At 43.5% G+C, this 13,635-nt stretch overlaps 2 protein-coding genes across 4 annotated transcripts; both read left to right on the top strand.

The window, feature by feature from the left end:
* The first annotated feature begins 2,001 nt into the window (after positions 1-2,001).
* LOC119365099 lies at positions 2,002-5,935 on the top strand. The gene is made up of 5 exons (XM_037630698.1): positions 2,002-2,415; positions 2,741-3,133; positions 3,961-4,053; positions 4,737-4,876; positions 5,360-5,935. Exons 1-5 carry the CDS (start codon positions 2,077-2,079, stop codon positions 5,781-5,783), a joined length of 1,389 nt encoding a protein of 462 aa, XP_037486595.1. The 5' UTR covers positions 2,002-2,076; the 3' UTR covers positions 5,784-5,935.
* A 141-nt stretch (positions 5,936-6,076) lies between these two features.
* LOC119365100 (ELMO domain-containing protein A-like) lies at positions 6,077-10,808 on the top strand. Of its 3 annotated transcripts, none has more exons than XM_037630699.1 (11): positions 6,077-6,219; positions 6,330-6,444; positions 7,227-7,717; positions 7,820-7,929; positions 8,204-8,272; positions 8,785-8,900; positions 9,002-9,056; positions 9,362-9,482; positions 9,638-9,685; positions 10,122-10,216; positions 10,307-10,808. In XM_037630699.1, the coding sequence occupies exons 2-11, from the start codon at positions 6,371-6,373 to the stop codon at positions 10,406-10,408; spliced, it is 1,281 nt and encodes a 426-aa protein (XP_037486596.1). In that variant the 5' UTR covers positions 6,077-6,219; positions 6,330-6,370; the 3' UTR covers positions 10,409-10,808. The 3 variants fall into 3 exon arrangements, with proteins under 3 accessions (XP_037486596.1, XP_037486597.1, XP_037486598.1); XM_037630700.1 differs by having other exon boundaries at positions 6,124-6,282; positions 6,354-6,444; XM_037630701.1 differs by lacking the exons at positions 6,077-6,219; positions 6,330-6,444 and having other exon boundaries at positions 7,499-7,700.
* Positions 10,809-13,635: the final 2,827 nt, after the last annotated feature.

Here is a 13,635-nt window from a genome sequence, read left to right as displayed (position 1 = left end):
CATATTGCTCTTACTAAGTTACTATTGCTATTGCCACTGTTATACTTGCTACAAAATTATTGCTCTCACTGTTACCGTTAATGCTACTGTTACACTGCTATCAAAACTATCATATTAATGTGGTATTGATTACCTTGTTGCAGATAATTAATCTTCAGGTGTGGTTGAATTGACAACTCAGCTGCTAATACCTTCAAATATTCTTTGACTCTCCTTGTGTCAAATCTATAAATTTGGATTGAATACTCTATTCTCGAAAACTGTTGCGATCCCCTATACTTGTGGGTTATCAGTGTACCCAATGATTTTTGGCTGTGACAGAGAAGTCGGTGCTACGGGGGGCAGGGCCACTGCCGCAACGATGACTCCATGAGGGCGGTTTTTAGCTGATGGTGCTCTCCGTATGTTGCGCTCGACTAGGTCGGTGCGAGGCTTGCAACTTTCTTCTGTGATGCTCGTCAGCAAAATCGGAGCTCCCGTGTCCTCGACGTTGCAGTCGACTGTTTGCCGTTGTTGTGGCCAGGTCGTTCGCGTGTGCCCCGTGTGGGGTTTGTATCAAGGTTTTCACCTGGTTTTCCTCTAATTAACCGGGCAACCCTCTCCTTCTTAATCATTGAAAATGGCAAATCTTTTGCCTCGTTTCAAAAACAAAAACAAAAACAAACATACATACCATCTCACTACCCATGATACCTCATAAAGGCCCACCTCAACATGCATGGAAAAACCTTTTTCTTAACATAGTACATATGCAAGCGCTCATATATACGTGCATACACCCACCCTTATGAACGCACACACGCACACCCTACCCCTCTGAGCATCTTCGAGAGACTGAGCCGGCATATCATCTTGGGATTTACGAAGTCACCGTAGGCGCCTCGTCGTCGACGGGAACGTCGCCTCCCACTGAAAGCGCATCGCCGGAAATCCTGAAATAAATTCAGGAATAATGCGAGCACGAGGACTTAAACCCTAGTGGGCTGGGGATACCACTGTCCCTCTAACTATCCAACCACAGGCTGGTTCACAAAAACCTTTCTAGTATATGATGTCACTTACATCAAATACAATAATAATTCAGCTAAACTATAATCAAATACAATTAATAATGATAATATGTAGTCCTAGGTTTATTCTCATATTGTATTCAAACATTCAGGTTTTATACAATCAAATCCATTCAAATATATTGCAACTGATTTCCGCAACTACAGTGAGTATCATCTATTTGTAAAAGCACATATGTGATGGCACATACTCCCTCTGAATGGGAATATAATCCGGACACGGGAATTTAGGTCATTGATTTAACTATGAATATATGATTAGAAAGTTCATTCGACTATGAATCTATATGGCACACAACACATGTTTCGCCAGTCAAATCGAGGATCTAAAAACCCGTGGCCGACTTATATTCCAACTAGATGATACCTGATGTGGCACGTGTGATGAGGTGGATGCTCTGCGTGTTGAGATAAATCCTATAACGGGAATCAATCTCTTAGGTATAATAGATTTGGAGAGACTAGACAACATTGTTTCGAGAAAAGAGAGTACCATAGGCAAGTAGGTAGGCATGCACATTCATACTATTTGAAATTAAGTTAAGATGTTGTAGGTTGTTAGATGAAAAATCCCAAAAAAGGTAGTTATGCATATAATTTCTTTTCTGTAAAAGGCGTCCACGTATTGAAGAAAGTAAATTCAGATGCTAGGACGGCAGCGATCAAAATTTTAATCACTGGCCCTTTGCATCAGTGCACGCTACTGTAGGCACACTTTCGCCACAGTATTCTCGCATTAACAGATTATTAGGAAGGCGTTTAAATAATGTTGCTTTCGGTTTAAGAAAGCGTATCTAGTCGCAGCACAAAAAGCGTATCCAGATAGTACGCTTGCAAGTTGGAGAGGCGTATTCCCCGGGAGATAGGTCTCCCTCCGCTTTGTAGCCGCGGGGCCCGCGTGTCATCGTAATGACGGTCTCCAAGGCACTATCCGCAAAGTCCAAACCATTCGCCTCCGCCACCGCCGGCTGCACACTCGCCGAGCAGCCGCTCACCGATCGAGAGCATGCAGCCACCGTGCCTGGGCGCGTGCGGGGGCAGCCCCGCCGTCCTGGGCGCCAGTGCGCACTGCCACCGCCCCTCCACCTCCAGGGCTACCATCCGGTGCGCCGCCCGGGGCGGGAAGGCGTCGTCGAGGGGGAAGGAGAACGTCTGGAGCGTAGACAACGAACGCGCCGCCGAGCAGAAGGGTCGGTCCCAAAAGAACCACCGCGGGCGGAGGCGCCCGGGAGGGCGCAGCAGGGCGCCCCCGCCGCCGGGGAGTAGGAAGGAGAATGACGCGGGCTCGAGGGTTCTGGTCTCCGGAGCCATGCTGGTGGAGGTCGAGACCGTGCTCCAGACCCAGGTAACTGGACTGTTTTTGTGCCATGGGCACGCGTGTCTAGAACTTTGGCCAGCGAATCAATTTTGCGATTTGATGAGGAGTATAAGTTCAGTTTATCCATTTAACCAACGACAAGTAGTCTGTAGTCCACTGCAGTGTGCACTTCGCAAAGCATTTCACTACTCACTTGCAATGGGCTAGCTTCAGAAGTTCAGATAGTGGGGAACTACGGACTGAACTGTAATGAAGCATACTTGCAATCAAACAGCAGTTACCAGGCCAGTAAATCCTATCCCGTTGATGTAATTTCTGGTATATTGAGTATTGTCTTCTTTTATCTTATTAGGAATCTGTATTAAGGCCTTCCTGGGATACATTTGCGAGTAGCTTAAGTGGCGTATGGAAGGGTGTCGGAGCTGTGTTCTCACCAATCACAGCAGAGATGGAACCTGTTGGACTAGGAAGCAAACAGGAGTATCTTTATGATTGCTACACTCTTTCTCGCATTGAGAAGTCGTATGATAGTGTTCATGGGACCGAGATCCAAAGGAAGACAAATTGGGTGCAGCTCAATCCTCATGGGGAAGCTGAGAAGCAGAGTGCCAGCGATGATGAATGGAGTCATGGTAGCCCCAGTGGGACTGTTGATTTACCTGCGCATGAATATTTTGATCTTAAAAAGAGCGATGTACTTGATGAAGATGTTATGATTGAAGAACCAGGGATTGTATTTTTTGAGGTGAGATTCTTTTCTCTTCACCTCTTTTTTCTGCCCTTTTCAAATACCTCCAATGCTTTTTAAAACATCTTTTCTCGTTCAGCTCTTCAAAGTTGCAATATGATGATTGACCTTACTTACACTGTATACTTAATGTCTAACTGAACCAAAAATATGATCGCATTCCTCTCTACTGTTGTAATTTAGAAGTTATAACTTGTAGCTACAGCCTATTTCCTGATGCTGAACATAGAACACTTAGATGGTGTTTTAGAACAGGCAGTTAGTTGTGATGTTAAACCTTGAACCTCTCAGCAGGTTTTCTTCAGTAGCAGCGCCTTAATAAGATGCTCATAGTGTCTGCTCACTTTTCAGACTCTGGGGAAATCATGAACCATGGGGATCTTTTTTAGATAGTTTGCATAGCTTAAGCTCTGTCCTTTTCTAAAGATGAGTTTAACTTGAACAGCTAGTTTGCATTCAAGCAAACTTTCTTAGCTCAAACGAGCCATGCAAGAAAAACTGAAATACATCCAAAGGAGCTTCCAGACAATCTGTAGAGTTATCTCCTTAGTCTTACCCTACAACTATAAGGCGGATAATCTAGCTCAGAAAATACGTTTCCCCTATGTCAAACTAGCCATGCAGCTCCTGACCTTCCGTTTCTCCACATGTAAGTTAAATATACTGTTGACATTAAGTATACCCATTACTGTTCAATCACACTTGTTCGCTGTGGGACTGGGCTATCATCCCCCCTAATTAAGTTCAGTAATGTTACACATTTCCTGTTTTGTGAATTTGAATTATCGACTTATTCCTTTGGCTACTGCATTTTTCGTTTTCAGGATGGATCATACTCTAGAGGTCCACTTGATATAGAAATCGGCGAATATGATGAATCTAAATACTTCCTCTCACCAACGTATCAGTTTGAGCAAGTATGTTTACTCTTCTGAACTTTACTCATCTGCCCCAAAAACTGAATTTCTGTTCAGTGCAATACTGCAATGTTGACTGAGAATAGTCTTTTGCCCGATGCTTTCCTTCGAGATCTGTTTTTGGCTTTTTACAAGAGGAACGAAACTAGACTTCTGTGATTCATATAGACATGTGAATTGCTCTTATGAATCATATAGACGCCTAAATAGCAAAATCAATAGTGATGCTGGTGTACATGCTTCTGATGATGTGCTAGGCACTTCTCCTCTTTCTTTATTTTGTAACAACAATCTGTGTGAGCTAGTATTATGGAATCATTTTGCAGAGATAGCTACTAATCAACTACTCCCTCTGTATCAAAATATAAGACGTTTTTTGACACTAATATGATTATTATGTTAGCCTTTTGCTGGAGAGGCTGCTCCGACTGTTATGGGAATGAATTATTGATGATCATGTGTATGTATAAATACTCCCTCTGTCCCAAAATAAGTGTCTCAAGCTTAGTATAACTTTGTACTAGAGCTAGTACAAAGTTGAGACAGTTATTTTGGGACGGAGGGAGTATAATACATTTCATGTTAGCCTTTTGCCTTTAACTTTCTCCTCTCGACACTTTGTGTTGTCTATGGGTTTGGATTTGCCAATCCATAACTGTCAATGGCATTGAGCTTTGTTTTAGAGTCTGGTCAAAGGATGCCACAAAAGACTGCGTATTGTGCATACCATTGAATTCAATGAAGGAGGAGCGAATATACAAACCGTAAGGGTTGCTGTGTATGAAGAAAAATGGGCTAGCCCAGCAAATATCCATGTTGAAGAGTATGATTCCTGTTATCCACTACTACAAGTTTATCTGCTTTTCTGCTTATGACATATATCTTTATTGCTATTCAGCAATCATGACTCAGGAGGAAACTGTTCAGATTGAACAATAATGAATTGATTTACTAAGTGTCAGACTGGTGCCACCAATCTAGAAAGGACACAGAAAAGCATAACACAGACTGTAGTTTGTTTGCAACGAATTAAAACGAGGCTAATTGAAAACTGGTTTACTTCTGCTTGATTTCATCCTTCAAAGATGTTTTCTACCTATACAGCATTGAAGACATTCTCATCTACAGCTTGTGCATGCTTGTTCCTCATGATCTGAATTGTCTTACATATCGGCCTCCTTATAGTTTGGCAACATGGCTTTCATGTCTCAGCAGCTATTCTTTCACGCACAAGAACCATCCGGCTTTTTGTAGATTGATGAACTAATTATGCTTGGTCTTCCTGAATAGCATTTTATTTTTGCAGTATTACCCCTGTTGACGTCAGACCTTTCTCTCAAAGAAAGCGGACGAAACCATCAGAATTGACAGGCCCCTGGAAAGTATATGAAGTCAGTGCAACACCAATTTTCAGTGAGAAAGTAAAAGAAATAGAGGGTGGAGCCGCCTTTGTATACTTGTGCATGGAGACCATGAAGAAGAGAACCTTGCCAGAGAGCTCTGTTTTCTTCCGGGAGGAGGAGATGCTCGATATGCAAGACGTGACTATACTTTGGTTGCCTGGAGGCGTCACCGCCTATGTTGACGTAGATAAAGATGGTATACTCTGCATCGGAGTTAGTTGGTACTCGGAGGAAGGGATTAATCTGGTGATGGAGAGGGACTATGGAACTGACGGGAAGCTCAGGGAAGTTCGGACGAAAACTGAAATCAAGCGCAGGTGGAATTAACCAGTCCCACCATAGTTCAAAGAAATCACTTCGCCACTTTAAGCTTTCTGTTTGTAGTAACATCTGTTTCTGGATATTAGTATAGGAGCAATAATGTCTATGGATGTGTGAGTTCCAATAAAATAGTGCTCCAGTTGATGTACTCCATCATAGATCAGTTGTAAAACCTTTTGCCTCTGTTGAATGCGCAGGCTTCGGTTTCATCAGCAAGAAAATGAGCTGAAAAAGAGCCCAGGAAGGAGACCTAGGCATTTGCTTGCCATGTGCACGGCCATATTTTATGCCATAGAATGGCTCATTTAGAATGGTTAATTTAGGCCACTTGCTCCACATTGTACCTTATCTAGATCTTGGCTTCTTGGGGGACAAGATTTATGACCATGGCCAGTGTCTGTGAGTATAAAATAGCCTGAACTACTGTGATTGACAGATAAAGGTATAACTGTATACAAAAATGTTAGCTATCAGGCTCTCCATCATGTGCAAGGTGCTCTGAAAGGTAACCCCTCTGATTACATCTGACTTCTTTTTTCTAATTTACTTCAGATTGCCGATATAATGTTTGCTTAGCTTGATCGTTGGAGAACATGGGTGGACCTGGACCATGGTCATGCCTCGTGGAGCAGATGCAGGAAGTCCAGCTTTGGAAGATGCAACCAAGGTACTTAAACCTTTTCCCGCCAAAAAAAAGGGTACTTAAACCTTGAGAAAGACGATGAAGAACATTTGCTACTTTCCGTGTAAAATTTGAAACCGTCAATCAATTTGATAAAGGAGAGATGCATATGGTTTTGGTGATTAAAGATTGATGCTAGAAAAGTGGACTATACCAAAGGAGTACCATTCGCATTGCTTTATTTAGCAGAATATCGTTAATGCGGAATCTAGTGCTTGCAGCAAAGAACACATGCTAAAAAGGAGCACGGCACGGTCGAAGTACTCCATGAACAGGCTGTTTGGCAGTACAAGCTAGATGTTCGAAGTTTACACAGTAGTAGGTGGGAATTATCGTGTTGATGTGCAATCACGCTTTATGTGCGCTCTACCCCATTCTAAACTGGCTATGCTCGCCGCCTAAAGCAAGCTTCAAGCGCAAGGTAAGCGTTCTCGACCACGGGATGATCGGTGGCCACCTTTTAATTTCTTGCCGTTACCTTTGCAAGTAGCTTAGCTTTTCCGCCGTTACTTTTGCTAACAAGCTTTTTGGTTTCCCTCTGAAGATATGGCGCCCCAGCTGTTTAACAGGCCAAGCTAATGTGATTTAATTTTCTCTTTAGTTTTTCTGCAAACATACGGCCAATGCACGCAGCGAAAATGTAGCAGAAATTGGGGGCGTTTTGTGATCTTAGCGCTCTGTTTTCTTCTTCCTGTGGTTATGTGGGTTGTTTGTAAAAAAACACGAGGAAATTAATTTTGGTAACGGGAATCATGGGCTAATTGCAGGGGGTTAACGGGTGGTCAGATCTGGCTAAAAAGGGAAAGCAACAGGACACGAGCGCAATTATCTACCCCCAGCGGACAAGGCGAGGCGAGGCCGCCACCCCCATCGGCATCCGCCAAGCCAGAAGCGCCAAAGCTGCCAACCCAAGCCAACGCCAACGCGACGGGAGATAATAAGAGAAGGAGAGAAGAGGCCGCCGCGGCGCCGAGCCCTCGTGTCGTCGTGCAGCCCCGCCCCCCACTTTCCCCCCGTGATCCGCCCGTGGGATCTCTCGCCCTCCCGCCCGCCCACCAGGATCAAGCCGCGGCCCGAGCCTGCCATGGGGATCCCTCGCTGATCGCGGCGCGTAGGCAGGCGGGCACCGTAGGAGGAGGAAGAGGGAGGAGGGAGGGCAGCGCCCGCGCGCCTCATGGAGCAGAATGGCGGTTCCTTCCTCGCCGTGCGCCGGCTCTCCGGCCACCACCACCCATCGCCGGGTACGTGGGTCACGTGGGTGCGTGCGTGCGTGAGTCCGCTCGCCTCGGATCCCCCCTTGCTTGTTCAGGAAAGAGGCTGACGAACGTCCATGGGCTTCTATTTTCCCCCCCTTTTCCAGCGGACGTCGTGTCGGGGTCGACGGCGTGGATCGGGAGGGGATTCTCCTGCGTCTGCGTGCAGAGGAGGGACAGCGACGCGCGCATTTCCTTCGATCTGACCCCCATTCAGGTGAACGGTGCTCGGTATTTGTTGATGTAGTAATCACGCGATTGCTTGTCAAACATGAATGCAATGGATAACTGGAATCACAGCGGGTGCAACTGTCGTGTTTCATTGTATTTGTGCTTAGATTGCGACAGGATATATACAATGGTCCAACAAATACTGCTCTCTTGAATTGGCATGTCATGTCGTAGTCTTTAGGACTTTGAACTTAGAAGCTACCATTGAAAAAAAAAATACTTAGAAGCTTCCTATGACAATAATGGATTTTGTATTGCAGGAAGAGTGCCTACAAAGATTACAGAACCGGATTGAGGTGCCTTATGATAGTCAAAATAGAGAACATCAGGTATGACCCGTGGATGGTATCGCCACCAATGTGTTTGATTGTCGGTTGTAGTGTGCTATTTCTGTATTTCAGACACCCCATATTGCTCCACTGTAAGATGAACTCAGGATCTTCCTGTTAAAATCTCGTGGCGAGCTTTGTTCTCTAATTATAAGGCTGGCCAGTGTTGTCTGACATTGTATAGTGTGGTACCTAACAAAATGGCTGTGCTCTCATGTTTGCTTTAATAGAACAGAGTAATATGATGTTCCCAGGGTATCAGGATTTACTGGACGTGTGTAACTCAGTAAATCAGTTTAGTTAGACTACTGTGCCCGTAGATTGTTCAAAGTAGGGGAAGTGATTTCTGGCATGAGTAAATTGACCAAATGATCCTGCAGCTCACCAGCACAAATCCTTGCTTATAGTTTGTTCTCTGTTGCTATTAATAGTTCATATTGATCTAGCAAACCTGAACATACATTTCAAATGCTACATTTGATAACCCATTCATCACACCTTTTGTTCATTAGGAAGCACTCAAAGCCCTTTGGCATGCTTCTTTTCCTGGGACTGAACTTCTAGGACTAGTATCAGATCAATGGAAGGAGATGGGATGGCAAGGGAAAGATCCATCCACAGATTTCAGGTATTGTTCCATTCCTTCATTCCCGCACATGCCCTTTACGAAATAAATAATTTCTTAGTTAAATTTTGGATCTGGAATCATTTATTGTGCTGGAATTACAGGGGTGGTGGCTTTATCTCTTTGGAGAATTTACTTTACTTCGCTAAGAACTATCCAGTGAGTACAAATCCCTTTACTTAAATGCTGGTTCAGATTCATCGCTGTTTCTCGCCAATTGCTAGGTTTCAATGATCTTCTCTTAGCTAGAGCAGGGAAGAATCTAATGACTCATGCGATATACAGTTATACAAATCTATTCAGCTAGCAATGGAACCCTGTCTCCTTTGAAAATTGAACAGCTAATGATCCTTTGCTAATAACTGCAATGTATAATATTTATTATCGAACTATTAAGATAGGTAATGTTTATATTTTTACATGTTTGGCCTTTCATTCATCTCAATGAGGCACTTTCTGTGCAGAAATCCTTCGAGGAGCTCCTTTGTAAGCAAAATGGTGACAGAGCATTATGGGAATATCCATTTGCTGTAGCTGGAGTAAATATTACATTTATGCTCATTCAGATGCTTGATCTTCAAGCAGGTTTGTTCATTAAACTTTTCTGTGCTTCTTCATTAGTTGATGGATTTACTTCTATGTAACCTTCCCCTCAAGCAAATTTTCTAAACTGTGAAACTGGTTTTGCTTTTGCAATTATCAACAAATGGCACAGTGACTAATACTGATTTCTTCTGCAGCTAAGCCAAGGTCTTTGATTGGAGCAGTGTTCCTAAATCTACTTATAGGTACAGTCTACTGTAACATTTTTGCAAAATTGAAATCTTACATGGCTACTATATGGACCTCTTGTCCCAGAATAATTGTACAGTACAGTAGTTTTATGCGGTAATCTACATCAATTGTAGGTAATTAATGACTGATTAAAGGTTCAGTGCTTGTTAACAAGGCAATATCCTTACAGCTGATCTTGTGGGCTCAGTTGAATGGCCCAACTTTGACTGTTCTCCATGCTTCAACGCACAGCGATTATAAGGGCAGTTGAAGACTTGACCATAAATAAATTTAATTTAATTCCATAGCATGGAAATTAATATCCTTAATATTGGATGACATCATAGGTGTAATAAATAACGCCACCATCTTATTACGGGTGGCCTGCTCCTACTGTAACTGTAAGTGTACCCCTAGCTACTAACATCTAACCATTGTTATTTTCTGCAGAAAACGATCGAGCTTTTGATATTCTTTACTGCATAACCTTTAAGCTGATGGATCGGAAATGGCTTGAAATGCACGCCACATATATGGATTTTAATGTATGCCTTTCTTCAATGTGCATTCTCCTTGTCACATTGTTCGTACAGAGTCCCTTCTTTTCTGACCAAATTGGTGTACTCTCACTGCAGACTGTTATTAAATCCACACGGCGCCAGCTTGAGAGAGAGCTATTACTTGAAGATATTCAGCAAATTGAGGACATGCCGTCATACGGGTTTCTTGCCTGTTAGCAACTGAAGTCTTGCCTAACATCGCCACGTGTAGTAAAGTTCTTGACACATGCTTCTAAAGAGTGGAATGTAGGAATCAGGGACTCGTGCTTGTGTGGTTTTCGCTATCGTGCTTAGGTACTCTGATATCCTGAGCGCATGTTTGGGTCTTCTTGGATCTGACCTCTAGAGTAACTGGCTACCTGAACAGCAGTTGGGCCATGCTAGTGCCGGTAGGATGTACTTTCGGAAACAATTTGTCCTGGCGCGGAGTCTTCGTGCTAGGAATTACGTAGTAAGTTCTGAAACTCCTCAGTACTCAAGACAACTTTGTAGCCAAGTGCATAAATGATATTGGTGCACTCTTGTTTTGCACTAAACACACACGTTTTGTGTGATTTATCCATGGATTGTACTGACATTGTCGAGTTGGTTCAGCCAAATAAGAGAGGTCGGCTAGACCAAACTTCAAAAATAAGAGAGGTCGGGTAGACCAAACTTGACGTGTTTAGGAGGAATTATGGTAAGGTCTGTGTGCATCCACAAGGAAGATGAAGCAGTCATGATCCAGTAAAGGTAGCCGCTACTTTTTGAATGCAGGCTTTGCAGATAATTTTAAAATCCAGTGGAAGCGTGAAGCTTGTCATTCAATATTTCAGAGCCTCTTTTTTTTTTTGGGAAAAGGATCCAGATCTGTTCTAAAAGTTCTCCGGAAGTATAAAACACCTCAAGCAACAAACATAATAAAAATTATATTGAGGCACATAGATCACCGAACGACTACTGCTACTAGAATGAGCCGCTTGGAGCCGGCTTGATTTTATCGTTGACAGTCAACAAGCCTTCATGCACGTGTGACATGCCCCTAAGGACTAGCGCCCTGAAGCCGCATTCGTCCCTAAGGACTAGTGCCCTGAAGCCGCATTCATCATTGTTAAACCTTTAAATAGTTCTGAAGCATCAGACACCAAACTTTGCTAGACGACGAGTAATCCTAACCTCACCGGCCCAAGGAGCGCTCTGGAGCCGCATTCGTCACTGTTAAACCTTTAAATAGTTTTGAAGCATCAAGCACCAAATTTCGCTAGACGATGAGTAATCCTAACCTCACCGGCCCAAGGAGACGACACGAGTCTACCCCGAAGCTCCGTCTACTACGTCTAGATGGACAAACTCGAGGATGATTGGAGCCCCGAAGACAATCTCGAAGAAGAAGCATCGACATTCACCCGAGCGCCACACCTATAGGACTGAAAAATCAGTAACCTAAACTACCAACCGTAGCGGAGGCACTAGGATTCCTCTCCCATCATCGATAGATGGAGTGGCAGGCAGAGGAGAGGCGAACCCAGGAAGGGAGAGTTTCAAAGCCTCTTTGATGCAATTGATTTTCCTAGGAATTTTGAATAATTGAATTGTATGGTTTTCTTTCCTATGTAACTTAGTTGACTTGTACGTAGGATTGATACGCAAACAATAACAACAATTATTTTAGTCCCAAACAAGTTGGAGTTGGCTAGAGTGATGTTGTAGAGTCTCAAATAAGTTGGGGTAGGCTAGAGTTGAAATGCATAAGATCTCTAAATCTATTCACACACCCATGTGGTTAGTTTTTTTGCTGATATTCACGTCCTTTAGGTCTCTCCTTACAGACTCCTCTCATGTCAAGTTTGGTCTACTCGATCTCCGGCTAACATCGCCGAGTATAGCCTTGATGTCATAAAAGATGCTCGACCAGTGAAACAATCCCTTTGTCGATTTGCGCCCGAAAAACACAGAGCAGCCAGAGAAGAAATAGCCCGACTCCTAGCCGCTGGCTTCATCAAGTTGTTCTCTCACCCCTAATGGCTAGCGAACACATTTATAATCTAAAAGAAAGCCTAACTTGGCGTACGTGCATCGACTTCACCGACCTCAACAAGGCATTCCCGAAGATACGTTTCATTTCCCCCGCATCCCAAGTAATTGACTCCATGATAGGATGTGAGCGGCTATGTTTCCTGGATGCTTACTCTGATTATCACCATAACAGAATGAAAAAGTCCGATCAAGAGAATAGCTTCTTTATCACTCCCTTCGCCCCCTTCTACTACAACACCATGCCTTTTAGGCTTAAAATGCGCGCGCAGCATACCAGTGCCTTGCATAAGTGCCTTCACAATCAGATCTCAACGTTGAGCTATGTTGATGATGTGGCTGTCAAGACACTTAACGTGGATAACCTCATCACCGACCTCGCTCAAACGTTTGCCAACCTATGCTTGCTCTAGATGAAACTCAACCCAGACAAGTGTGCATTTGTCAGTACTTGAACATGGCATCAAATGACACATAATGCTATTACATAACACGGAGCTCAAATCATACAACATGGCATATTCATAGGAGCAACAGGTTCATGGCAATTATCAAAACAATATGCAACCATGAAATATGCCGATTACATACTTGGTGAAAATCAGGGAATGCAAACAGTAATATCATGATGCTGACTTCGGAGGCACATAACAGCAAGTATAACAATGTTAATATTTATGAAAATGGTATGAGCATACATTAGACATGACAATTTTCAAAATACTCCATTGCCACAAGTTCATAGGATGCATAGATTAATTACTATGATTTTGACGAAATGGAACTTGCTGTTAACAGGATGACCGTTTTACCATGATGGCATCTTGAGGGCAACAAAGATACATGCTACAACAAGTTTACATGGCATCCAAGGGCATGACATTGAATTACACATTATAGAGAACAAAACACATGAAGGAATCACATGCATATGAGCCCTAGTATAGTGGCAATCATCAAGCAAACTTTAAAAGTAATAACAATTTTCTGCAGTTAACATTGCGATGCACTTTTGCAATGAAGATTAGAGCATGTATACGAGTCCTATCATGCATGGAGAAGACACCATCATGTAGAGAACGAAGAGTAGATGAAAATCCAATATGGTGAAGACCTATCTTCATCGGACAAACATGCATAAAGTTACATGCATCAACAAAATGCAATATGGCGATGAAAATCCAAGGACTTGGTCGTTTATATACCCTGAGGGAACTGGGACAACGAGGAGCGCGACGAGCCGGTGCAGGGAGCTATTTGGTTCAGCGGACGACATCATACCGGGATGACGTCGTCCAGGGGGGTAGGCAATGGCAGTGGTGGTGCTCCAGCGAGCTCGAGGCAGGTGGCAGCAGCGGCGGAGGCTGGAGACGCTTGGGACGGTGAGGCAG

The sequence above is a fragment of the Triticum dicoccoides genome, chromosome 2B (assembly GCF_002162155.2).
Source record: "Triticum dicoccoides isolate Atlit2015 ecotype Zavitan chromosome 2B, WEW_v2.0, whole genome shotgun sequence".
NCBI lineage: Eukaryota > Viridiplantae > Streptophyta > Magnoliopsida > Poales > Poaceae > Triticum > Triticum dicoccoides.
The sequence above is the reverse complement of the archived record's forward strand: the minus strand, read 5'-3'. Positions and strand labels throughout refer to the sequence as shown.